Genomic DNA, 27,789 nt, shown 5'->3' with positions numbered 1-27,789 from the left:
ACACAGACAATTGAATGTCAGGCGACACATCTTGAGCCCAAGCCTATGCCCTAGGGAGAGACCACATAGGTTAACCTCAGGACTAAACCTGCAGGCATGTGGCTGAATTTTTCACTTCTGCTCTGGGCTGGCATTAAGAGAAGCCAGCTTCAGAAGCCTTCAGAGAAAATGTGAGCACAGTGGGGTTTTGAAGCTCCCCCAAAACAGACATCTCAAGCAGAAACCACTTTTATTGGGATGGCTTCATTTGAAGAAAAGGAAAAGAGACAACACCAAGAGACAGACTCTGCTAACAGAGGCGGGGGTAGCCAGGCATCTCTGCCCCATGCTGTGCAGAAAGTGGGGGGGACCCCGGTGCCCCTGTCATGTCACTTAATCCTAGAGACCAAGATCTGCTCAAGCTTCAGTTCACCTTTTTGAATACTTGCTTGCAGACCACACCCTCCACTCTCATCTCCTGAAACAAAAACAGATTCTTGTTATTGTCCAAAGCTAGGTCACACTTGGGGCTCAGCATGTCCAGGGGAAGGAACTCTGAAAATACTCCGTGACTGCTATCTTCCGTCAAGAGTTGGTCTGAATGAGACAGTTCCTTGGAGAGTCAGATAAACTGGTTCAGGGGACATCAGTCTTGGCTATGCCCTCTAGATAGAGCTGGCTGGAGACAGATGTAGCTCAGAGCTGACCAACAGGAACCTCAGATGCCTCCTTCCTCCTACTACCCTCAAGGAGCCAAAAGGGTATAAGAACACCAGGCTTGAGCCCAGGTCAGAGACTGTGCACAGATTTGCAAGAAATCAGGGCCAGAAGCAAGGCTCAACCTCCAAAGGGCTAAACAGGTCACTGAGACCAGGGTTGCAAACTGGCTTGGTGGTTCCAAGCTCCAGCTGCACATTGGAGTTACCCAGGGAGTTTGAAAAATGCCTGGGTCCCAGGCTAGACTAGTTATATCAGCATTTCAGTGGGTGGAGTCCTGGAATTTCTATATTAAAAGCTTCCAGGTAGTACTAAAATGCAGCAAGGCAGCCCCTGCTGAATGTCACAAGAACGACAGCACAGTGTTTCTACACCTTCCAGGTTTTATTTTGGTAGGAGGCTGGAAATTTGAATATTTATGTAACATCTCCTAATTTTTAAGTTGTTAGCTGAAAAAGTGTGAAGCCCATGGATGGCCAAATAAAAGAGGCCCCTACTTTGTAACCTCTGGCAAAAAGTCACGGAAATTTTGAGCTGAAAGGGCTGATGAAGATCACATAACCCACCCTCATTGCTCTGCAGCTGGAGAAATGGAGGCTCAGGAAGGAGACTGGTTCATGGTCAGGCATTGCAGCCCAGGCTGTAAGCTGCCTCTGAATATGATGTCCTTGTGCCTCTTCTTAGTGCACACATGTCCTGAAGCTCCTACAGACCCTGATCTCGGCAGAAGCCCTTTGTGGTAGGATGGTGTTTTCCAGATGAGGTTGAGGGAAAGAAAGCGCCTCCCCAAAGTACCTGGTGAGTCAGAATAGAACCCTGGTCACCTGTACGTGGCTCCTTTCTCAGAACACAGAGTTCCAAGGGAGCAGGAGTGATGTGAGGTCTCTGCTCAGAGGGCAGGTGGTACTTTAGATCCCCAGGGGGCTAAAGCCCCTACTCTGGATGTGGATGTGCTTTTTCCCGATAATGATAGCATAGACACGGCTTTAACCAGTGGTCCCAGGCTGGAGGACAGGGTGAGGGGGGGCCCACACCTGAGCCAAGAAAGACTTCTCCTCTCCTGACCTAGACTGTTGAGATTGTGAGCAGATAGGGTAGGGGGTCCTTGGACATAAAAGAAACCATTTTTGACTGAAGCCACTTCGTGATATAATGCCCACCCTCGAACAGGTCTCAGTAAGTAATGATCTTAAGGGAAGTGAAGAAATGCAGGAATCAAGGGAAAGCAGTTAAGGAACTGTGATAAAACAGAGGCTGAGTTCCTCCTCAAGGGATACACATGACAATCTCTGGGTTCTGAAGGAACTAAGGCCCCCACTCAGGTGAAGGATGGAGATTTTCTGACCCTTGTGACTTCAATCAATTAAAGCTTGGACTCTGTCGACCTTTGCCCCATCTCAATGCTGAAATCTCCTCTGCTCAAGTCTATTCATGAATACGCATGAGCCCTTAGCTTAAAACTTCCCCAATTTTGCTGTTTGGGAAGACATGGCTTTCAGAAAAATGCCCAGTGTTCTTCTTACTTGCTGCAAGTAATAAATCCTTCCTCCTCCCAGTCTGTGGCTTGGTTGTATCTTTGGGCTTGATACCCACCGAGAGGTGAACCCAGTTTTGGGGTAATAAGATCATGTCTTGAGAAGCTTAGAGAAGTCGCGCCCAGACCTTGAAAACACATTGCTCTGTTCTTAAAATCACTCAAGCATCTTCTCCAAGGCCTTGGAAGAGAAGTTTCAGAGCAAAGCCAAGGCCCAGACATGGAGCATTCTTCCAGAGTCCACCCAGGCCCCAACATGACCAGGATCTGTGGGGTCCAGCTTGGCTTACCCACCCACCTTCCCGACCTCCAGAACCTACCAGGTGCAGCTCGTCACCCTCAATCCACTGGGTCCAGCCACGTCCCTCCTTCTCGCCCTTCTGCACACACTCGAGCTTGTCCCCATCCCAGCTCACTGTGGTCTGCCGAGCCAAAAAACATGGTTGTCATTCTGGAGCCAGCATCCCCTGGGCATTGGAGTAGGGGCAGCCCCAACTTGAGAATCCAGGGTGGGCTCAAGTCAGTTTCATTAGCAAAATCTACAGCCTCGTCCTCCTTGCCCATCACATGCAAATCAGTTTTAAAATTTACAAAAACCTTCATAAATGTAAATGGATGGTTAGGAGAGAAAAAGTCGCTGGGGTGGGGCTGACAGCGCAAAGGCTGAGAATGGGGCTGGGGTGGGCACAGAGGTGGAGCATGCTCAGGAAGCTCCTCAAGACAGGCTCCGGGTCCGGTTTCGGGTTCCAGGGGACCGCGGTGGCGAAAGAGGAGGAAGCAACCTGCCTGCCCTTCTGGTCGGGCCGCCACCCTTACCCCCTACCCCACCTTTGAACTCTCACATCTTCCCTGAGCCTCGTGTGCCACCACAGGTACTGGGCGTGCTGACGGCCAGACAGACAGCAGGAGGAGGCCCGTCTCTGCACATGGACCTACCCAGAAATACAGAGCTGGATGTGCTGGCATTTAGACGGGAGACAGCCCAGGAGCACACACTGGGACCTGTGTGCAGTAGACGTCGCCTGTATCTGCAGCTACCCACCTCCGGTCCATTGAGCTCTTCCCTGCCCCCTGGAGAGGTTAGAACCGCATGCGTCCCTTCACTGTGTGGCTCTGAGTAAGATCATCACTCCTCTGAGCCACAGTGTCCTCATTTGTCATATGAGGTGGTCGGAGGCCATGAACTCAAGAGGCCTTGGCTTCACAGAGGTAAGCTTCTAGGATTCTTGTGTTCCTGCCCTGCTCAGCTGAGAAGACGGTTAGCAATTGCCTGAAAAGGATTTAGGAGAGCAGGAGGAATCTGGGAAGTGGGTGTGGAGTGAGGGGGGCGCCCCCTTCTGGAGGACCACCTCCCCCTTCCTACCCCACCCCCAGTCTCCAGCCTGGGTTTGCTGATTTCTACCGCCCTCTACTGTTGGGATGAAGCCTGCCGTGAGAGGCGGGCACAAGGGGGCAGGTGGAGCCGCTGTGCCCCCAGCTCCGCCCAGCAATCAAGCTGTCCTCTGCTCCAGGAGCCCAGAGCGGGAGGGGCGTGGGAGGACTTGGGGTGGGAGCGGCTTCTCTCCCTGGTCTGGAGATCACTTTGGGCACGTGTCCAGCCCCAAGCCGGAGGGAAGGTCCCACCTCCCAAGTCAGAGCAGAATGAAGTGAACGTCTGAGAAGGTGGGTGTAGGGTAAAGGCTACCAATGATCTCAAGCCACAGACAGGATGACCGTTCGCTGAGCACCTTGTGCACAACCAGCCTGTGAAGGGAAGTGGGGACTGACATCAGGCGGGACTGAGATCAACTTCAAGGAGCTCCTAAGAACACTTGGCCTCCTCTTCAACTGAGCTGCTCTTCATGTTTATTCAGAAGTCTCCCCTGCATACAGAGGGCTCCAGACGCACCCAGAGGCCAAGAAAGAACCATGATGCTCAGTTACAAGAGATACACTTCTGTCTCTACTGGAAACATTAGCGCCAAGGAGCATATTCATACCCTCCATCCTAGAAAATGCAAGAAATGCTCAAAAAAGATCACAGTAATAAAAAGACTATTGTAATCTTGCTTCTTCAGAGATAATTACTCTAACATTTTGGTGCATTTCTGTCCAGTCTTTTTTTCTCTATGTATGAAAGTTGAAAGTGTTAGTTGCTCAGTTGTGTCCCACTCTTTGCAACCCCATGGACTGTAACCTGCCAGGATCTCTATGTATAATGTTTTTGTTTTAAAAAAAAAGTGGGCTTCTCAAGTAGTAAAGAACCTGCCTGCCAATGCAGGAGACATAAGATACGCCAGTTTAGGATTGCATCATTTATGGTTTTGTACCCTAGTTTCTTCATTTAATAGAAGCAATTTTCCACTTTGACAAATATTCTCCATAAGCATTATTTTAATTGTTACATAATATTTAGGAAATGGATACATAATTTGCAAGGCCCAGCCAGCAAAAAATGAAAATGAAGACTCCTTTTTTAAAAATGATTAAGGATGGTAAAGAACCCGCCTGCCAACGCAGGAAATGTAAGATCCCTGGGTGGGGAAGATCCCCTGGAGGAAGGCATGGCAACCCACTCCAGTATTCTTGCCTGCAGAATCCCATAGACAGAGGAGCCTGGCAGGCTACAGTCCTGGGGTTGCAAAGAGTCAGACACGACTGAAGTGACTTAGCAAGCACGCAAGAATTTTAAGACAGTGACAGCAGAGCATTAAACCGAGGGAGGGGACCTTCTGGGAACAGGAGCCTGTGGAGCTGCCCTGATAACAGGCCCATGGAAGGCAGTCCTGGCAGTATTTCCTTGTACATGTACACCATTATTTAGCCCATTGCCTATTCTTGGACATTTAGGTTATTTATAATTCTGTGCTACTATAAATAAGACATCCATGTATACAGTTTTCAACACAATGTTTTGTTAGAAAAAATTCTGAGGCAAAAAGACTTGCATGAAAGAGTGGGCCTACTTTTAAGGCTTTTGATAAATATCACCACCTTGATCTCCAGAAGGCTCACACCTGCTTCCCTTCCAATATCAATGTCAGAGAACAAGCATGAAAGAGATGTTCATTAATGGTAAAGCAGGCTTTGCTCCGATGCTAACACGTTACCCTTTCCAGATCATTTGGCATCTTTTAACAGGGACCATTTGGATATAGATAATAAAAATACCTTATCAAAAGAATGATGGATGGTACAATTTCAGGCTTCATGATCGATCTAGGGATTCAGGGAGTGGAAGGCTCTTGGAGTGGAGAGAACTCTTTTTAGAGTCCTACCAATCAGACCCTCAAAGAGAAGGCTCCCAAACACACAAATGCTATGTCAGTTTCCACAGGAGGTACTTTCTCAGCCTAGAATTCCTGTTGACTCTTGACCTTGGGTGAGTTAGACAGAAAAGAGACTTGTTCTCGTCTGTATTGAAGATACAGGAGAGGCTGAGCTCAGACAGGTTAGGTGACTTTCTCAGTGTCACCCAGCTAATGAGGAAAAGAACCTGGGCTGGAACATGGGCCTTACATGACTCAGTACACTCTTGTTTCCCAGCCCAGGCAGGGCACCCAGCAGATGTCTGGTAAATTTTGAGGGGCTGCAGAGAAAACATGGGTATTATGCTAAGACTCTGAGCAGCCCCCAGAAGGAACACTCTTCAGTTCAGCCCAACCATTGCTGGGTGTGGGTGCTGGGAGCCAGAGTTGGGTCCTGAAGACCCATGCCCTTAAGAGACCACCACAGAGAAGGTGGGACAGTGACGCACGAGGTGGTTATAGCTCAGTGTCGTAGGCGCTGGCATCAGGGGAAGCACAGAGGCTGCAGTGCCCAGGAGGGCCCTCATTCTCAAGGAAATATGACTAGCTTTCTAAAGTGGGAAGGCATTCCAAACAGTCATTAAGGACAAGCAAACCAGTGCTGAAGGAGGGCGAGGTAGACAGGGTCATAGTGCTGGACTATAACTGGGACTGTGGCCTGGGAGCGTGTCTTCAATGCCTCCTGATGCTGCCTTTGCCCTCACATAGCCCCATGGCTCTGGTCTGCTGGTGGAACACTCACCAAGGGGCCAGGGAGCCTGCTGGGCTGTCCTCTGGGTTAAAGAGGCTGGGAAGCTCAGCTCCTGGTATCTGTCTCCCTCCCATGCTGTATCAGGTTGATCCAGTGTTGTTAGCAAAGAACAGGTTCCCTGGAGTCAGCAGACCTGGACCCTCTGTCCCAAGCTGTGGGGAATGACCTTGGGCAACAGGAGGAACCTCTCTGAGCTTCAGGGCCCTCATCTACAAAAGGGGGATTCACAGTACCCTCTGTGGCAGACTGTTCCATCAGGATCCCCAGTGGGTCATATGATGTTCACACCCTTGGGAAGCCCCCTCCCACAGTGATTCTGGCCCTGGTGGTGTGAGGTGCTTTGGCCAATGGGACAGCAGGAATCACAATGCAAACAGTGCTTTCAGAAGCCCTGAGGGCTCACTGGGGGCTCATCATCTCAGGATCCTCCCCCTTGGGATGGAGCTGCTGTGCTTTAAGAAGTGCAGGCTATTCTCCATGGCATCTGGTCCCATCACTTCATGGCAAACAGATGGGGAAACAGTGGAAACAGTGATAGACTTTATTTTCTTGTGCTCCAAAATCACTGCAGATGGTCACTGCAGCTATGAAATTAAAAGACGCTTGCTCCTTGGAAGAAAAGTTATGACCAACCTACACAGCATATTAAAAAGCAGAGGCATCACTTTGCCAACAAAGGTCCCTCTAGTCAAGGCTATGGTTTTTCCAGAGTCATGTATGGATGTGAGAGTTGGACTATAAAGAAAGCTGAGTGCCGAAGAACTGATGCTTTTGAACTGTGGTGTTGGAGAAGACTCTTGAGAGTCCCTTAGACTTCAAGGAGATCCAACCAGTCCACCCTAAAGGAAATCAGTCCTGAATATTCATTGGAAGGACTGATGCTGAAGCTGAAACTCCAATACTCTGGCCACCTGATGCAAAGAACTGACTCATTGGAAAAGACCCTGATGCTGGGAAAGACTGAAGGCGGGAGGAGAAGGGGACAACGACAGAGGGTGAGATGATTGGATGGCATCACCAACTCAATGGACATGAGTTTGAGTAAACTCTGGGAGTTGGTAATGGACGGGGAGGCCTGGCGTGCTGCAGTCCGTGGGGTTGCAAAGAGTCGGACACTACTGAGTGACTGAACTGAACTGAACTGAACTGAACTGAGGCTCTTCTATTGGAGTGAAAGACTGCATGATAAGCTCCAGAGGATGAGAAAAAGTGATCACCGTAGGAGAACTGAGGCTCCTCAATCAAGCCTTCAGCTGAATGCAGTCACATGAAACTGTGAATATCCAATCGCACAGAACCATGAAAGTAAATGGTGGTGGTTTTAACATATTACATTTTGGGGTGGTTTGTTATGTGGCTTTGGATAACGGCAAGACCCACTTTACCAGTTTATGCTGAGGATGAGAGAAAATATACAGAAAATGCATAGGGCCTTTGTATGGGGCCCTAGGTAATGGTGATCATGACATCCAGAACTTAGATAAGGGTGGGATTTGCTTGTCAAAGTTGAACAATAACTAAAGCATTTGTTTCTTTTTTTTTTTTAAGCCTTTCTTTTTAAAGTTGGAGATTAGAGAAGTGATGGACAAGCTAGTTACCATGGCTAAATGTTTCAAAAGCGCCTTCCCTTCCAGAAGACTTGGATCCAAGAGGAGACCCCGCAGGGCTGCCTGCTGACTCGGGTGCCCAGGAGCCCTGTGATGTCTGCTTCCCCTAAAATTTAATTAGTCTTTGTTTAAGTAGAAGACCTATTTGGAGACTCCCCACTGACAGCTGCAGTGGCTCTGAAAATGCGATTGAGCTCTCCCACTTTGCTGTTCCCTGTTCACACGTGGTGGACATGGATTTTTCTTTTTTAAGCTTTGTATCCTGTGGGAATAAACCAGCCATTTCCCAGAGGAACAGATTTGTCCTAAGAACAGAAAAGGGGTGGGGAGTCAGGGAGGAGGGTGATCATCTACAAACGCATGAGAGGACAGAAGGAAAGAATGTTGGGAAATGGGTGGGTAACAAACAATGGTCGCTTGTTTTCTTATGACACAAAACATAGCTTATGATAACAACCTTTCCCAGAACTCAAGGACTTCTTCTGTGACCTCCCTCTGCGGTGAGCAGCCACCTTTGGCACATCAGGCAAAGTCTGGAATGAGGCTCAGCTTGCACTGTGAATGCAGATCTGAAAGGGTCTTTAAGAGGTCATTCAATTCAATTTCCCAGCTTGGACACTCACCGTGGCTTAATCCTGTAATCAGGGTCTAGTGGGGCACTTTTAGGCAAGAGGATGTTCCTGGTGCTTTTTAAGAGGCACAGGAAGGCAGGTACCAATGGGAGCTGAGGTGGGTATGGTACAGATCATGGAGACAGACAGTGTGGTGTTCCCCCCACCCCCGCACCATGGGCTCTGCGGCCCCACCTTGGAACTGAAGCCCAGACAAGTCAAGGACAAGGGGAACGTATGGCCACCTTCAGCTCCCCTCCTGAGAGTAATTCTCACAGACTATCTGAAGTCTGCAAATGAGCTACAGCCCAAGGCGGCTAGTTATAAAGCAAAGCCGGTCCAACTTTTCTATTAAAAACTAATAACCCCCAACACTTTGGCCTTGTCAGCAGCTTTCCCGGAAACACAAGCACCAAAAGATGAACGAAGACAGTCAGTCCTCTGACAGGGGACTGCCACTTCAAAAGTCATTATCCAGTTCCCCTGGCCATTTAGAAACCCGAGCTGGCATGGAGGTGACATAGAAAACTCAGCTCCCGCAAGCTGCCTGAGGAAGCTGGTTCCAAGCACACCTTGAGGCCCCTCACTCCGTCTGAGTGACCTGTACTGGGAGTGACAGACCATTCCCACTAAATGGATCCAGTGACCTGGCATGAACCACAGACAGTGAAATTCAACTTAGCTGCCGAGAATTTGTAATGATCCTTAGCGCTCCAAACATCCACTCCCACAAACAGGGGGATGATGGATCAGTGGTCCTTCTGCACTCGCCCTCCCAGCTCTGGGAGGCCTCTGCTTGGAGGCCTAGGGCTGGACCTGATTGCCTCTGTGGTTCCACAGCCAAGTCCTAAGAGCGGAGGTCTTGTCCATGATTGGTTCTGCCCGCAAAGGCCAGAGCCCTCCAAAGCCTATGCTCTTTAAATTTAAGGGGAAAACTGAAAATCCAGACAGTGACTAGACACTTCCTATATGTGATGTGAATGGATAAAAGATACAAATTGGCCATTCCTCCTGGAGTTTGGTGCTTCACCTTTTGAGGGTTTATGGGACAAGGAGGAGGTTTTTAGACTCTAGTATTGTTAAATATGGAAGTGGGAGGATGGGAAGGACAGGGAAGGCAAATGAGAACCTGCCAAGTGTTGGGTACGGTGCTGGGAGCTTTACAGCTCAAGCTTTACATCTGACCAAAATTAGGCTTGTTAAGTAACCCGCCCAAGCCATCTCAGGGTTAGGGGTTGAGCCATCACTTGAACCCATTTCTTTCTGGCTGACTCCACGAGCTACCCTGCCCAGGAGGCCAGGCTGGGTGATCTTCTGATCCATTACCAGGGGGCTGGCAATGACCTGAAATTAGCACATTCAGGGGAAAAGCTGATTCATTCTAAAAGCAGGTTAAAACTAGATTAATAAGACCTTAAACACGAACAAGTAATTAGATACATAAAAGCTGTTAGAAGCAACAGCTACAGACCCATAAAGCCACAGTAGGCCTTCATGGGCATGGACAAATGTGATTCCAATACCACGAAGAAGCCAAGAGCAAATGATAACAACGTGAATCTTAGGACAAACAAAACAATAAAATGTTAAATCTTGACAAGTCATTTTAAAAAGTCCTCAAAAATTCCAGAAAGTACCTCGGATTAATTTTAAAACAACAAACCATCAGAGAGCTCAAGGTCCCGTCAGGCCAAGGTTCTGGGGAAGAGGGAGTAAGGCTGGAGAAAGTCATGGGGTTCCTATGGAACTGGGCTCAGTCATTCCAGGGGCTCAGTGCTGAGGATGGCTGGAAGACTGGACTGGACCCAAGCTCTGCCATGAAGCAGCTCAGCCTGGAGGGAGGGCAGACATACCAACTAGCATCAATGCCACCTGTGTGCTGTTTGCTGGGTACTTCCTGATGGAAGTAACAGCATATTGTCATTATTGCCATCATCATCATCACCCCCAAATTAGGTACTGAATATTCACTGCATGCTGGGTAGGGTATTAAAGGGTATCAACAGTTTGGCCACATGATGTGAACAACTGACTCACTGGAAAAGACCCTGATGCTGGGAAAGATTGAGGACAGAAGGAGAAGACGGCGACAGAGGATGAGATGGTTGGATGGCATCACTGACTCAATGGACATGACCTTGGGCAAACTTTGGGAGATGGTGAGAGACAGGGAAGCCTGGTGTGCTGCAGTCCATAGGATTGCGAAGAGTCAGCCATGACTTGGTGACTAACATATCAGTTTGATTCCCTAAACCTCCTGGGGCAGTGATGCTTCTCCCCAGTGTACACATGTGGAGACTGAAGCTTTACGGTCACTCAGCCATTGGGACTTCCCTGGTGGTCTGGTGGTTAAGAGTCCATCTTCCAATACAGGGGACCTGGGTTTGATCTCTGGTCAGGTAACTAAGACCTCACATGCCCTGGAGCAACTAAGTCAGCACACTACAACTAAAGAGCCCATTCGCTGCCACTAGAGGGCCTAATGAAGCCAAAAATAAATAGATAACTTTTGAAAAAAGGTTCCCCAGTCATGAAGTGGGGAGATGAGGTTTGACCTCAAAGCCTATGCTCTTGGGGCTACTGGGCTCTGCATTTCCCTGATATGAGCTGACCCTTGAATGAACAATAAGGTTTTGCATCACAGCTCTGTGTAATTGAGGGCTTCCCTGGTGGCTCAGACAATAAAGAATCTGCCTGCAATGCGGGAGACCAGGGTTCGATTCCTGGGTTGGGAAGATCCCCTAGAGAAGAGAATGGCTATCCACTCCAGTGTTCTTGCCTGGAGAATCCCATGGACAGAGGAGCCTGGCGGGTTACAGTCTATGGGGTTGCAAAGAGTTGGACACGACTGAGTCACTAACAGCTGTCACTTTTCTGTGTAAGTGAACAACATTCAGCAAAGATAGGTTGCACACCAGCCTCACATGCTAGAAACAGAAGCAGGGAAGGTGAAGATTCTGCTGTAAAGAGCTCACAGACTATTGAAGACAGAGAATTCCTGCAGAACGGCAAGTGCTGGTAGAGGCAGGTGATGGTAACTGTGGAAGTGGGAGGGCACCTCATCAGACTCTGAAGTGGAGACAGAGGTCCATCAGGGAAGGCTTCCTGGAGGAGGTGAAGCTGGAATCGACACTAAAAAACATCAAGAGTTAGGTTAAGAAACAGAAATTGGAAAAGAGGAACGAGGGAATTTCAGGCTAAGGGAATAGCCTGTACAGATGCAGGGAGCTCAGGGGCTGCATGAGTGAGGCTTCCAAATGGGCTTTGCCTGGCTGGACCATTTTGGAAAGATACCCCTCAGGGAGACTACCTCTGTACCTCCAACCCTAGAATATACCAGCATCTCTTTTTTCTCACGTCACAACTTTGTGGCTCCAATCCGCCAAACCTGGTACAATGGAAAATGTAAATATTTGCCTATCTGGCAGGCAGAGTTGGCTCTACTACTTGGGCAGGTACAAGGAATTGGTCTATTCCCAAGTCCACCTGCAGTGGGGGTGGGATAAAGGAGGGGCTGTCCTGCCAGAAGGTGCTCAGAGGGGCTCAGAAGGGCAGAGCCTACTTGGGGGAGGCCTCGTCTCTTCCATGGGAACTTCTGGCCTCTATTTTTTTGTTTATTTTTCAAAGCAAACAGAAGCAAACAATTCCCGGAAGATAAGAGATGGTAGCTCAGTAATGAGGGAAGGGCAAGCAGGTCAGGATGTCTTGACAAAGAATTCCTTTGAGTCTATGATACTTTTATCCACTGCAGGATACCAGCTCCCCACCCCCCCAACCTTAGCATCTAAAGCAGAGAAAATGCACAGCATTGTTTGTTGACTCAACAGAATAAATAAATTGGCAGAAAACATTCTAGGGGTACTCTTGTAAATTTTCAGGCAATGAACACCCCCCCCCCCTTTTTTTTTTACAGACAAGCCTGTCGTAGGCAAGGGGCTTCCCTGGTGGCTCATATGGTAAAGAATCTGCCTGCAATGCGGAAGACCCAAGTTTGATTCCTGGGTCAGGAAGATCTCCTAGAGAAAGGAATGTCTACCCACTCCAGTATTCTTGCCTGGGGAATTCCATGGACAGAGGAGCCTGGCAGACTACAGTTCACGGTGTCACATGAGTTAGATACGATTGAGTCACTAACACTTTCACTTTTTCATCCTAGGCAATGTGGCTGTTTGTTCTTCCATAGAGTAGCCTCATAGAAACAGGTTAGCCATTGGAATGACATGGGCTTTGAGTTTCTGAGGCCTGGAGTGCTTAGGGCCATGCCCAGGGCCACACAGCTGGAATGAGCAGGAGTTACAGTTTCCCTGACTCTGAACCCACAGCCTGCCCATTGCTCCATAGGAACATCTTGCTGCCATGGATGCCATTGCCATTGAACCCAGCAGACTGTGAGCCTGGTCTGGCCATCAGACAGCAACTTGCCTGACCTACCTGGGCATTGGGGAGGGACCCAATGACAGCCTTGGACAGAGGCTGGTCTGGACTCCAATCCATCTCCACCCCTTTCTAGCTGGGTGACCCCAGCTATTTACCTTTTGAGCTCTTCATCTGCAAAATGGAGTGAATGAGTCCTGCCACAGAACGGAGCCATCAGGAGGAAATGAAACAAGGGTTTGGAAGGACCTGTTTTAGAGCTGGACTCTTTTTGGCTCTCAGCCTTGCCCTCAATGCCCCTGTGCTCAGTGGGTGTAAAGAGGCAGGTGCCCCTGCAGCCCAGCCTCTGCACATGTAACCTGCTAGCTCTTCTGCAGATTCTGCAGAATCTGTCTCTTGGAGGACACAGTTTACAAAGTGAGAGAGTTACTGATAACAGCTCCTACTGATGGAGCAGTTGACTGCAGGCTTTCCTGCATCTAATCCTCATTGTGAAGCAGATATCCCTTACTTGATAATTATTCCCATTTCACAGACAAGTGAAGGCATAGGAAGGTGAAGGAACTTGCTAAATGACACCCAATTTGTTAAGCGGCAGAGATGGGACTCCAAAGATGAACTGAACCGATTATGATGTAGTCAGACTGCCAGGCCCTGCCTTGAAGGGAAATGGACTGTGGACATGCAAGAGTTTAGAGGAGTGCCAAGAACAGCTACCTCAGCCTGGAAGCTGCAGATCTTGGCCAGCAAGGCAGCCTCCACTGCCAGGAAGAATGAGATGAAAGCCAAACCTCTCATCTCCCCTACCAATCCCATCCCAGGACATCACAGCTTCCCTGGGGGACACAGCATTTGAGACTGCAACAGTCTCACAGAGAAATTAATTCATAGCCCTGACCCCTTAACGTAACAATGCTTCTGTCTTTCTCTGGTAACAACCTGAAGTCAGACAGCCTGGATCTAAATCCCGGCTCCACCAGCTAGCTCCCTGATCTCAGACAAATGATGTCTATTCATTTCTTATTAATATTTCCCTCAATCTAGGAAGAATTTTGGCATCTTTATCATAGAATTGTGAGGATTCAAAGAATTAATGCATAGAAAGTGTTTAGAATCCTTAATGCCAACACACATTAGCTAGTTTTAAATGGCAAGTAGATCTCATAGATGTGGTCAATGACAACCACCTATACTGTTTGAGGTTCCACTATTTTTATGTTCATTTCATAAACACACTGGAGCTAACTGTGCCAAGCACTGGAGATACAAAGCTGTGGGCCCCACTGCTTAGCATCTCAAATGCACTGAGCATCACAGGTGCCCTGGGGCAGCACCTGCGGAGAGGAACTAGGAGGCAAAGGGGAGGAGGAAGGGGGATGGGGAGTCAGGATGAGGTCTATGGAGCAGTTAAACCTGGACTGGTCCTGACCATAAGGAAGTATCCTCCCAGGGAGAGGAAGCAGGGGACTTATCCCAAGGAAGAGTGCAAAGAGGTGCAAAAGAGGATGGTGTGTGAGACACCTGCAAATGGTGGGATGGGGCTAAGTGTAAGGTGTGAGGCGGGTGTGGGGCTGGATAGGCAAACACTGCCATGTTCTGAGGTCCTGAATGCTGTCTGGACTTTGCCCATCAGCCCTGGGGAGACTCTTTGGATTTTGAACTGGGGAGTAGAAGCGTGATCCATTTCTCTTTTTATTTTTTTAAAATTTTTGCCTATTCCATGCAGCATGTGAGATCTTAGTTTCTCGACCAGGGATTGAACCCTTTCACCCTGCATTGGAAGTGCGGAGTCTTAATCACTGGACTGCCAGGGAAATCCCCGTTTCCCTTTTCAGAATGTGAAGGATGGCAGAAGGGAGATCAGTGTGAAGATACTGGAGTAATTAAATGAAATCCTCCATGGAAAGTGCTGAGCCTGGCACATACTAAGTGTAAGAGATGTTAACTGTTATTATTATTACAGGCAAGAGATACGCAGAAGATGGGGAAAGGGGAGAGAGAGACTAAGAAGCAGAATCTATGGAACTTGTGGATGGGTTGTCCATAAACACTTTCCATTTATCTTCACAGCAATCACTTTCATGGCTACACAGTGGTCTATGGAATTAAAAGCCCACAGTCACTCTAAATGCCTGCGGTCCCAGGCTTTTAGGGACAATAGCAGGAGGCAGCCTGTAGTGTAAACCACACAAAGTTGGGAGTCAGAGGTCTGAAGTTGAATCCCTGGACTATGGTTAACCAGGAGTGTGACCCTGGCAGGACTACGGGTCCCTGTCTGTTAAAAGGGAGAGTACCTCTCGGCTCTAGGATTGTTGGAGGACTGAATATATAATACATTATACATCAGGCACTAGGGCGGGGCCTGCTGTACATAGCCCTCAGAGGGTGGCTCTGATTCTATGGGCTGCTGAGGATTATTACTGCCCAGCTTCTACAAATTCCTTTGTACAAATATTAATAGATACAGCCTATCTTCTGAATGATTTTCCTGGAATGTAATCCCATAAGTGGGATCTCTGAGTCAAAGAATAAGATGATTTTTCTGACTCATTGCACATTATCAAATGGGATTTTCTCCCCCCCACTCATTTTCTGAGTGCAGAGCCAGTTCTACTGGAAGGTTGGCAAAGACCGATTTTGCAGGCTGGGTTCTCCTACCAGCTCTGACTTCATGTTCTCCACACTCATCTTGTTTATACAGTTTTTCCCCAGACTATTCCTATGCTGTCCTTGGAGCCTCAGGTCAAGAAAGAAAGGAGGGGAGGAGGAAGGAATCTAAGCTATTTGCACACTAAAGGAAACAAGTAGAGAGTCTTTAGATATTTAACCAAATTAAATGTGCTCTCATGGTAGAAATTCAGGTGGCATGAGGTGACTTGGGGTTCCTCTTTGAGGACAAGGGGTGGTGTGTGTGAATGTGTGTGTGTGACGCTCTAGCACAACTCCATTTATACAACACAGACAGCTACAAAAATGCTTCCCAGGGAGGAAGCTTTTGTGAATCAGGCACAGTCTCTGCTGTCAGAGGAGCTTCTAGTCAACTCCAAGTCATACAGGAATAAATCCCCGAGCCCAGGTGCGATGTCTGCCAATGCTGATTTCCGGGCAGACTTCCATGGAGAAAGGGGACTCTAATAGCAGTCATGTTTACAGCCTCTGGGTGCCTGGAGGGGGTTTTCCAGTTCCAGGTCCTGTGCAGATAGGGGTCTGGCTTCACCTGTGAGGGCCTAGAAATCCTGAGTGACTGGGGTGGTAAACCAGCAAAAAGGAGGCTCCCACGCTGAGCGCACATGCAGAAGCAGTTTCACCTGTGTTTAGACACAGTGTTTAGACCTGTTTACCTGGGACTTTTGGAGGTGGGTACAACAGGGCTGAAGGTGAAGCCCTGGACCACTCCCAACACCCTGAGGCTATCCTTCTCCCCTTCAACCCACACACCAGCCTCTCATGCGGGGCCTGCCTTGGGTGGGCGGCCCAGGGAGGTGGAGCTCCCGCTCTGCCTGCAGAGACCCATCTCCAGGCACCACACACCCTCTCCCACCCCCTCAGAGTCCCTGTGGGCTCAGCTGCTGCTTGAGATTAGTCAGAAACAAAAGCCCAGCCCTGACAGACCTCCAAGCTTTAGTCAGAGAATAATATGCCAACTTCCACTGTGTACTCGCCATACACCAACACTGTGGTAACCACTTAGCTTGCATATAGCACATCGAATTTTGTAAAGTATCTTCCACCTGACATGCTCTTTTAGAACCTTGCCACATCTGCACTGAGATGTGGAGTCCATGTTCCCTTCCTTGGGAAGATGGGTGGGTCTTTGGGACTGCCTGAACCAATAGAGTATGGCAAAGTTCTTTCTACATTACTTCAGAGGCTAAATAGATTATAAGAACATCATACACTTCTCCTTTATTCTCTTGGCCCCCTTTTTCTGGGAACCCAGTTGCCATGTTGTGAAGAAGCTCAAGCAGCCAGTAGAGAGTGAGTCTGAGTGAGCCATCTGGAAACGGCCTTCCAATGCCTCACATATGTGGCACACAGCAGGGACGAGCCACCCTTTTTGAGCCCTGCCCAAATTGCAGATTCATGAAGAAACTAATGAACTGTTATTGCTTTGGAGTCTCGGAGCACTAAGTTTTGGAGTGGTTTGTTACATAGCAGGAGAAATTTGAGATAATTCATCACCACATCGTTTTCACAACAATCCTATCAGTGTACTACTGATATCTTTGGCTCCTGTTTACAAATGAGGACACTGAGGTCCAGAGAGATAAAGTATGTTCCCAAAGGAAACACAGCTGGAGGGTGGACCCAGGATTCAAATCCAGGTCCATCTCAAAGCCAAGACTCCCAGTTGCTCTGCTGTATCCTGCACTTGTCCAGCTGCACATACCGTTGGTATCACTTACTCGGACCCTGAGTCACAAACCATCGTGGGCTGCTGGAAGTTTGGTGTCTCCAGGCATCCACATGGACTACAGTGCATCTCTCCACTTTCATTCAGTCCCTATAAATGGGCACCCTTAACTCCAGCACACTGAACCATGAAAATAACATCATCGGAACCTGGTCATGGGCCAGCCCACTTCCTCATTTCTCTTTCTTAGTAGTTGTCATAAGCATGGTCTTTGAACCCACAGCATCCGCATCAGTTAGGAACTTGTTAGAAAAGCTCTTGGTTCCTACTCCAGACTTTCTGAATCAGAAAATCTGGATGTGGGGCAAGTTTAAGTTTAAGAACTACTGCTCTAACTCCTATGTGGTTCTTAAACTATGATCTGTAGGACTCTATGTCACAAGATGTTTTCAGATGCAAGCAACAGGAAAACTGCAAAACGCTTGAGGGGAAAAAGAAAGGGAACCTACTAGCTGGTTCAAGGACGTGAAAAGTCTCGGAATGGTGTTGTATCAGGAGCTCCAGCAGCCCTCCAGTGTTGTGGCTTCTCTCTCCCGCTCTCTTTCTCGATTATTTCTGCTTATCTACTGGCCTCATTTTATTTTTTCCTTCTGTTCGATTTCTCCTGCAGCCATGGAAGGTGGCAAGAAATATACGACTGGCCCAGTCACACACACAATCAAGGGACAGGCCACAGGACACTGTCATGGCCCTGGTTTAAGGTGCTCAACCCAGGAGAGATGACATACTGGGATTTGCAGCTTCACCAGAACCCACAGGTAAGTAGGGGTCATTCCCACCAAAAAGAAGGTGCTTCTTTGGGTGGGTAGCAGAGCAATGTCGATCAGAAAAACAAACAGTTGTAATCCTCCAGTAAACATGTGGCCATCACAAGAACACTGCCTGTAGTCTAGGGCCTCAGAGGGATTTCCCCCTGCTTGTTGGACATAGTATAGTGGCTTCACAAGGCCCTATTTCCTGTGCTATAGCCCTAGCCCTCAGAATGTGCTGTGAGCCAGGCGGAGCAGCAATCACAATGCCCATTTAGCAGATGTGAAAACAGAGGCAGTGTGTTCAGTCATTTCAGGTCACTTTGTTAACTAAGTAGGAGGGGAGGATTCAAAACCAGATGTCTGACTCTAATACCAGCACTCCTTTCTCCATACCCCCAAGCCTTCTCACCACTCTCATCCAGGTTGTGATGAGGGTCACAATAAGGAATTTAGGTGCTGGTCTATGAAAGATTTTGTAATGTAGAGTGTTATAAACAGACAAGTTAGAATCCTTCCTCTGCCACCAGCTGACTGAGTGACTTTGGGCTAAAAAAGATTCCTCATCCGGGAGCCTCAGATTTCCATCTGTAAAGTGGGCATAATGAATAGCATTTCATTATGCTGCATTACCAAACAGCATTTGTTGTGGGGACCAAAAGAGAAAAAAGTGCTAAAATCATCAGGGGCAGGCATGGCACTTGGTAAGGATTTAGCACATGTTATTTCCCTTTGTTCCTAACAAAACCCCAAACCTAACAAACAAGTGTGATTCTTGAAAGCTACTTTGTGAATTTTATTTGGATTGCTTTAATTCTCCTTTTTGTAATCCTCAAAAGCATGCTGCTGACACTCATTTCAAAGGTCGAAGATCTTTAGCTAAGACATGAAAGACACTCCGTGTTTCCTTCCTGGAAAGGACCCAGCCAAATGCTGGGCCCCTGATCTGGGCAGGGGCGGCTCTCAGAAAGCTCTCAAACCCAGTGGCATTCTCAGCTCTGCAGCCCAGGGAGTGAATTCTGCCATTGACATCGTGTTGTTCTTGTTTTTTTAAAATAAGAATCAAAGAAATCTCTTTAATGAATCAAGAATAGGATCGGAAAGCTGGCAAAAGAGTTTAAATCAAACTGTTAACAGAGGTTTGGTAGGTACTTAGATGCATGAAAGGATGGATGAAAGTAAGTCAAGGAGAGAAGGAAATAAAACACGTAAGTGCTGATACAGAAAAAGAAATATCATTGAGAAACCAGTGTGCAAAGAAGTAGATCCTTTCTTTCTTCCCTCCCTTCTTCCTTCCTTCCTTTTTCTCCTTCCTTCTTTCCCTCCCTCCCTCCTCTCTCTCTCTCTCTGTTTCTCTGTCTTTTCCGGCTTTCAGTAGAAATATTGACCAAACTTGGGGGGCTTCCTGGGTGGCTCAGTGGTAAAGAATCTGCCTGCTAATGCAGGAGATGTGGGTTTGATCCCTGGGTCGGAAAGATCCCCTGGAGAAGGAAATGGAAACCCATTCCAGTATTCTTGCCTGGAAAATCCCATGGACAGAGGAGCCTGGCGGACTATAGTTCATGGGGTCGCAAGAGTCACGACTTAGTTTGCTAACAACAATTGACCAATTACCTACTCAATAGCTACAGAGCTGCTGGTGTCTATATTTGAGGAAGATTTTTGGAACAGACCAGCCAGAAACAGCACCAGTGATTACGTCTGGGGAGTGGGAACAAGGCTGAGTAAGGAAGGGGCCTTTCCTTTTCAGTCCACTTTCTCCTGTGCTGTTTGAATTTTTTCCTTTTACAATAAAAACAGACAGCAGCAACAGAAGGCTGGAAGCGGAAGGTAGGCTCTGTGGAAGGGGTCATCCTGAGTTCAAGGCTGGAGCTGGAGGCGAGGCCTCAGCCTGGGAGGAGGAGCCCGCTCCTGAGTGAACAAAGCTGTCTCCTCGGGGAAACCCTGACCTGGGGTCCACGGTGGGATGACAAATGGCCCTTCTGCCTCCAGCACGCAGAGCCAGGCTCCTGGCTCGGACCCTGGCCGAGGCTCGTCTTCTCCCCACAAAAGCAGCTCATGCCAGGGGAGCTGGAATCAGGAGTCAGATCATTTTTTGCGCTGAGGGGCTCCTTGGCCCTGGTGGGGGGAACAGTATTTGAGGTTAAGGAGCACCTCCCTTTTGGCAGGTCCCCCACTCTGCCAAAGCCTCCATCTGCTAGATTCAATAAATAATATTGGTTTCAAACTGGGCCTGCAATTTCATTTTGATGGATAAAAGCATGCAGGAGGCGGTGGAGAAAAGCTGGACCCAGGCTTGACACATTTCCACCAAGATGACAGCCCTGACTGCTTGTGGTCATATAAAGATCTGAACAGAACCGACTGGAAATGTGAGCTGAGTGATCCTGGGCTCCATAGATCTGAGTCCCTCCACCCGTCAGCCTGGGGAGAGACCGCAGAGCCATTTCAGGTGGTTCTGGACATGGCTGCCATGTCCAGAGGGGTCCAGGAATGGGCTAAGCCATCCGGCGGCATGTGGCCCTCTACACTGGGCCTAAAAGAGATCACTGAGTGTTTTCCACTTTTTCTAGAGACACAGTTACAGAGAGGTTTCTTTTCTCCAAAGTGGTGGTTCTCAAGGTTTAGTTGCACCAGAACCACCTGCTGGCTTATTGAAACCCAGATTGTTGGCCTCACTCCCAAAATTCCTGATCTTCTGGCTAGAAAATCTGTTTTTCTAACAAGTCCTCACACACTGCTGCTGCTGCTCATCTCAGCTCTGGGAACCACTGCTCTAAGGAACGCACAAGGCAAACAATGATATACGGCTGTTTGATCCTGGACTTCAGGTAATGGGATGGGCGAGGGCTGGGGTAAAGTGGAAGAGGCCCCATCAAATGGGAGCCACTGTGACCATGTCCCGGGGATCTACATGGCACAGGACTAAAAGGGCACCCAGCCTTTTCAGCAGTCTTGATTCTGTTGGGGTATGAACAGCCAGGGATATGGATTTTTTCTATGACATAACCATCTTTGGCAATCACTGACAATTGGCTCTGAAATTTGTCAAACATTGTGCAAGCCAAACAAAACACATCTGCAGGCCAGAGTTCATCCTCTGGCTGCTGTTCTAGAAGACAGATAAGGTTCCCAGGGAAAGAGGCAGGAGCAGAGCTCTCTGGGCCCTTTGGGGAGGATGGCAGCCTGACCACGCCTCTCCTAGGTTCTCTGGCGCCCTTCTGGTCACCTCCAGGCCCCCTACTGGGGCCCCAGCACTACCCTCTTCCCCAGCTGCACCCTACACTCTGGCCACATGAAGTCTTTGCAGACTGCACCTCTTTCCCTGATAAAACCCCTCCCAGCCAGGCCTTCTCTGACCTCTAGGCCTCTGTGCATGTGGTTCCCTTTGCCTGAAATGCTTTTCACTTCCACCCTAATTCTTACTTGTCCTTCAAGGCTCCCCACAGCTCCAGGGAACCCTCCTTGACCACTGCCTGCCCCTTGCCCTACCAGCCCTGTGTTCCCAGCCCACTGTGCTTCCACCACTGCACCAGGTGGTAAAGGCCTGAGGATGTGTCTGGCTCCTCCACTGGCCTGGGTGTCTTTGTGTCCCCAGGCTGAGCCCAGGGCTGGTGTGAGACAGGTTTGAAATAGCAAGTACCAAGTGCTGTTAGAGAAGACACTTGAGATTCCCTTGGACTGCAAGGAGATCAAACCAAACCTTTTAAGATTGACCCTAAAAGAAATCAATCCTGAATATTCATTGGAAGGACTGATGCTGAAGCTGAATCTCCAATACTCTGGCCATCTGATGTGAAAAACTGACTCACTGGAAAAGACCCTGATGCTGGGAAAGATTGAAAGCAGGAGGAGAAGGGGATGACAGAGGGTGAGATGGTTGGATGGCATCACCGACTCAATGGACATGAGTTTGAGCAAGCTCTGGGAGACAGTGCAGGACAGGGAAGCCTGGTGGGCTGCAGTTCATGGGGTGGCAAAGAGTCAGACACAACCGAGTGACTGAACAACAACGATAACAGCAACAGCTATTCTCTTGGCCTTGGCTTTGTTCTCATCCCCTTTCTATTGTCTGTCCACTTCCTGCCTATCCTTCAAGCTACTGCTGAGACTCCACTTTCTGCTGGAACAGCTCCTGATGTCCCAGACCTGGGGGTCCTTCTCTGCCTGTCCCTCACCATCAGCACACTATCTCAGTATGATCGGCTGCTTTGGTCTGTTGCCTCCATTACACTGAGCTCCAGGAGGGCAGGACTCCTGTGTGATTCATGTCAGTAACACGAGGGCTGCAAAGATAAACACCAACGAAATGCTTGTAGGACCAAGAGAGGAATGAACACAACAGGTGAGAAATGAGCTACTTGTAATGTGCTGGGAAGAACGTGTTAGAATGAGGCCAACTGGTGCTGAGAACTGGCTTCCTCCAGCCACAGCTCCTCCTGCTGAGTGCAGAGCACGGGGAGCAGAAGGGACATTATCTTTGGTAACCACCTTGCTCAGGACCCCCGGGGGCCCTGGCCTGGGCCATGTGGCCTCTTGCAGGCAGCTCCGCTCCATTCACAAGCACCAGGCTAGACAGTTGCTATCATTGTATTATCCTGCACCCTCCCCTAGCCATGCTCTTCCCTGTGGCTACCCAATCCAACTGGACAGCTGGGAAGAAGGACTTCTCTGCAGTCAGGGGCCAAACGAAGGCTGGAGCAGAGGGCTGTCCATCTTCTCCATAGGCAACAGCAAGGTGAGTGCCTGCTGTCTACTCGGGAGGGGTCCTCCCTGAATCCTGAGGCAGCAGATGTGACCATGAGTCCTCACCCAATGTCACTGAGTTTGCCCAGCTGCTGGGCTCCCTGATCTGTTCACCTACCGCTGAGCTAATAGCTAAGAAAAGAGGGTGGCCAAACCCCTCCCTCCCTCCCTCCTACGCACCCACTCATCCACCCACCCACCCATTTTCTGTTCCAGTAAGTTATGACGTCACCAGCTCTGGAACTCCTTCTGGGATCCCCTTCTCTGGTGCTTCCCTTTGTCACCACTGATCACACTGTGTTCTGATTTTGTGTGCATCTGTCTCCACCACAAAGACTGTGAGTTCCTGGACATCAGAGATTATGACATGTTCCACTGGGTTAGACCACATACAAACCCTCCATCTGCCACTTACTTAATCCACCAAGGTCATACAACAAGAAATCTTGCCTTGGTTTTCTCGTCTGTAAAATGGGGTTAAAATCAGTGTTGTGAAAATTGAGTGAGTTAAAATAAAACAGGAGTAAAATAAAAGGAGTGTACTTCTGCACTTGATGAGTACAGGCATACCTTGTTTTATTGCACTTCGAAAATACTGTGAGTTTTTTTTTTTTGGCCATGCTGCTGGGCATGTGGGATCTTAGTTCCCCAACGAAGGATTGAAACTGCACCCCCTGCATTGGAAGTGCAGGGTCTTAACCACTGGACCACTCGGGGAGTCCCTGATGATAACTGCGCTTTTTAGATTTAAGGTTTGTGGCAAATTTGCATCAAACAAGTCTATTGATGCCATTTTTCCAACAGCATTTGCTCACATCTGGTCTCTGTGTCACATTTTGGTAATTCTCCCAGTATTTCACACTTTTTTACTATTTGTTATGGCGATCTGTGATCAGTAATCTTTGACAGTACTATACTGCAAAAAGATTACAACTTGCCCAAGGCTCAGATGATGGTGAGCATTTCCATTAAGGTATATACACTGTTGTTTACACATAATATAATTGCACATTTAATAAACCACAGTCTAGTATAGCCAAAAGTTTTATATGCACTGGGAAAAGGAAAACTTTGTATGACTCACTTTATTTCGATGTTCGTTTTATTGTGGAGATCTGGGGCTGGACCTGCAATCTCTCCGAGGTCTGCTTGTATTAACTAGTATTACCAGGTGATCAATAAATGCTTCACGCATTAACGGATGAGAGTGGGGAATGAAAGAGCAAAGATAATTAGCCAAGCAAGTATAAGGCAGCACATTCCAGAAGTGGCAGTGACCCAAAATAAAGAGATGCTTGCTGTGCCTTGTAAGTACCTCAAGAGTAGGCTGGGGACATGGACTGTTCTCACATTGGGTTCCAGGCAATGAGCCAGGGACCAGACCTTGGGCAGTGGTCCGACAGGCAGGGCCCCCACTTTATCAAGGCGGACTCTGACTGAAAGTCGCCTTTCCCACTGTGAGCCTCTCTGAGGATTAAGAGGCCTTGGGCGTTTTAGAAGCATGACCTGACATTTCACTACAACCACAGTGTTTTCTCCCACCAGTGGCCTCTCCGAGGATCCGCCTTGCCAGCCACCCCCTCTTCCGCCACTATTCCAAGTGTAATCACTGACTCCTGAGCCCCTTCGGATGAATCAACAAGTCAGGAAGGGTGAGTCATCCTGGCCTGGGGCTCCTTATCCCCAGACACTGGCACTCCTTCAACCACAGTCAACCAAAGCCCAGGCACCGGGTTCCACAAAGGCTATCTACAGAGGAGCTTAGCCCAGAGCAGGAGTCTGGGCCTCAAAGTCCCACCTCTTCAATCTCTTTGCCCGGGAGCCTCAGTCATTGAGAAATATGGGGTTAGTAATCCCTCCTTCACTGTGGAGTAAAACAGCTGGCACAGTGCGGGGCATGGAGTAGCCCCTCAGTGAAGGGTGGGAGGGGAGGGGGAAGAAGAATGAGGAGAATCTCATCAGTAAGCAAGGCAGGCCCCTAGGTCTGGACCCATGACTCTGAGAGCGAGGCAGATGGCACCATGACCTCCCAGCAACCCCCAGAATGTTGATGGAGGCCCAAGGCTGACCTTCCGGAGGCAGCGTGGTGGCGCTAATTGGGGTCTCCAGGTCACCAGCTTCCCACCCTTGTTGACGGGTGGCTTACTCCCCGCCTCCACTGCTGCTCCTTCTGGCCTGGACTGCAGCGGCATTGACCCAATGAGTAGGTGCTGGCTACAGGGTTCAAAGGCAGCTAGCTGCTTGGAAGCAGTGGAAGACAGGGAAGGCACTGGCCGGGAGCCAAACTCCAGTTTGGGGATGAGGAGGGGCAGGTCAGAAGGCAGAGATCACAGTGCTCCCTGCTGCCTAGAGTGACTTCATGCTCTGCCATGTAGAAAGTTTACACTTGAAAAAGGTTGCTTATGTTTGGTCTTGCTTTCCTCCCTTCTCTCCTTCCTCCCCCAGCCTACGGTACAGATAGAGTCAACAGATTTGATGAATTCCTGCCCAGACCTGCCCTAGCTGTGCTACTCCAGGCACATCTTTTTGAGATTGTTTCCTCATCTGTAAAATGGGCGTCCTCAGACCTCCCTCAAGGGTGGTGAAGACTGGATGAAGTCAAACACAGAAAGAAAGCATTGGCTCAAAGCCAGGACATGGTAGAGATTCAACAAACCACAGCTTTCCTGTTACTGTCCGGTTAGGATGTAAGGGGAACTTGATGAGTCAGGTGCTGCCTTGGGGGCTGGGAGTGGGAACATCTCCGGCCCCTCAGAACACAAGGGCCCTTGCTCCCCTCTGGGATCACCCAACCCCACCTTTGTCAGGAACCCTGGGAAGGAGATGCCCAGGCAAACGCAAAGCCTCACCATGCACTTGCGGTCGTCTATGCCCGTCAGATCCTCCTCAAACTCCTTCCCAACCTGGAAGTCCATGATGTAGTTCCTAAAAGTGCTCAGCGTGCGGATGATCATGTGGTCGCCTTCCTGCACGATCTCTTTGTCTGGCTTCAGCAAGTTGGCGATTTTGCGCAAGGCCACATTGACATCTGCAGGGAGTGCCAGGGTAGAGAGTTGGCTGAAAACATTTGGAGAACTGCTGCCAAGGTAGTGGGGCCCTACGAGCCTGCTCCCCCCACCCCAAGAAAACCACTGGAGTTCCTTGCTCGATTAACACGGCCTCTGCGTGCAGCTGGTCTGTCCTTTTCTTACTTTCCTTTTTTTCCACAACAAAGTTTCCTGCCCTATGCTAAACCTTTGAAAACAAAAACTAGCGAACCAAGCCCAGCTTTTCTAATGAAATCCTCCACGTCGAGAGCCAAATATCAGACATTGACCACCATGAACCCTAACAACCCCCATTCGGCAATTCGCAGGTCTCTGGCCCCTGGAGACGCCCCGTCCGCGGCCCGGGTGCTCCGGGCGGCGGCAAGGCCTGACGGAGGCAGGCAGATGGGCGGCCGGCTCGGGAGGGCGCGGGGATCCCACCCGCAGAGGTCTGTCCGGGCGCCCGGGCAGAGCGCGGCGGGCAGCGCTTACCCAGCGCACGCAGGTACTCCTCGAAATTCTCGTTGGCCAGCATCTTCCAGTACCCGGTAAAGTCGACCGGCATTTCGGGGGGACGACTGGGGCCCGACGGGGACCGAACGGGCGGGAGCAGATCTGGGCAGGCGGTGCGATCTGGGTGGTGGGCGGCCCGGAAATGTGCGTCCTCCGGGGGCAGGGGGCTCTTGGGGCGGCGACAGCTGGATTGCAACCGCGCACAAAGCCGGCGGGAGGATCCATCGTAGCGGTCGCTCCGCCCCTCTCAGTGGGGCGGGGGCGGGGAGGTCGGAGGGCCAGGTTACTCAGACCTTCAGTTCGCTTCCCTAAGAGGGAAAAGGGATTTGGGGTGAGGGTGAAGGGTACTTAAATGATTCCAAACTCTTAGGTTCCTGCGGGATTCCTTCAGACGCCTTGAACTTTTCACATTCAGCGGCCACTTGAGGATTGGGAAACAGTCTCGGGGCTGGCTGGAGTAACTAGGGAACGGTACCTCTCACAGGCTTTTGTCTTAAACTCCCGCGGGTGGCTCAGCCTGTGGGGGTCCAGGATCCGGAAGGCTGGGCAGTTCAACTCCGGGAAAGAAAAATGAGGCACTCTCACCTCCCCCTCCCCGCCCCAATAAAAGCAAGGTTGATGTTGCTTGAACTAAGCACGGCTAAAAGAGGCCCTTTGGGTGGTTCTGACGCTGAGTGGCGTTTGAAATCCGCTTGTTTAGTCGCTAAATCGTGTCAGACTCTTTGCGACCCCGTGGACTGTAGCCTGCCAGGCTCCTCTGACCATGGGATTTCCTAGGCAAGAATACTGGAGTGGGTTGCCATTTCTATCTCCAGGGGATCTTCCCCACCCAGGGACTGAACCGCATCTCCTGCGTTGGCAGGCAGATTCTTTCTGGCTGAGCCACCAGGATTATGCAAATATAAGCAATTATCAGTACCGCGTTGATCCTCACCCCCCTTTCACTTGGTGGCAGGGCAGTACTCCTCAGGGTTGTGCACTTGGCTTTTTTTCACTTACTCTATTTCTGGAGACCTCATTCTTTTGCAGGATATGCCATTGTTTATCCAGCTTGTCCGGCCCTGATGGGCATTTATGGGAATATTATTTTCTGATCTTGTACTGTTCGAAACAGTACTGCAGTGAAGATCTTTGAGCTCATCTCATTTCTCACCTGGCAGGTATGTCATCATGCTTTAAAACCTCTGTCTTTGCCAGCAAGAAGATGACATAATCATGTGGGTTGACTTTTTGACCCTCTATTAAAGACTAAATATCTCTTTTAAATTGCTTTTTGTACAACTCGCAGTCTGGGTGACAGCAGGTACATTCTCCTCCCACTCGAATATGACTGTGGCTCCAAATTCCCAGGCACCTCCCCTTTGTCCCCCATCCCCAGGCTCATGTAAGTCCTCACACTGCATCTGGCTGAGTTACAAAAATATGCCTCTTCCTCAGGGTAGGGGTACCTTCATTCCAGGCAGTGGCTTGGATTTTAGCCT

General features: G+C 49.3%; 1 protein-coding gene and 1 long non-coding RNA gene across 2 annotated transcripts in view; one reads left to right on the top strand and one right to left on the bottom strand.

Annotated features, from left to right (window-relative positions):
* Window positions 1–27,789, top strand: part of LOC145539833 (uncharacterized) — a 386,573-nt gene that overhangs the window by 105,101 nt on the left and 253,683 nt on the right. The window lies entirely within an intron of this gene.
* Window positions 215–26,533, bottom strand: RBP1 (retinol binding protein 1). Its single transcript, XM_081574016.1, is given in 5 exon segments — window positions 215–457; window positions 2,551–2,652; window positions 25,619–25,797; window positions 26,288–26,482; window positions 26,485–26,533. Coding segments are annotated over 5 exon segments (579 nt in total). The 3' UTR covers window positions 215–403.

This window comes from Giraffa tippelskirchi, chromosome 2 (genome assembly GCF_054371585.1).
Source record: "Giraffa tippelskirchi isolate mGirTip1 chromosome 2, T2T-mGirTip1v1.2.pri, whole genome shotgun sequence".
Lineage (NCBI taxonomy): Eukaryota > Metazoa > Chordata > Mammalia > Artiodactyla > Giraffidae > Giraffa > Giraffa tippelskirchi.
Note: the sequence above shows the minus strand (reverse complement) of the source record. Positions and strands in the feature narration are given on the sequence as shown.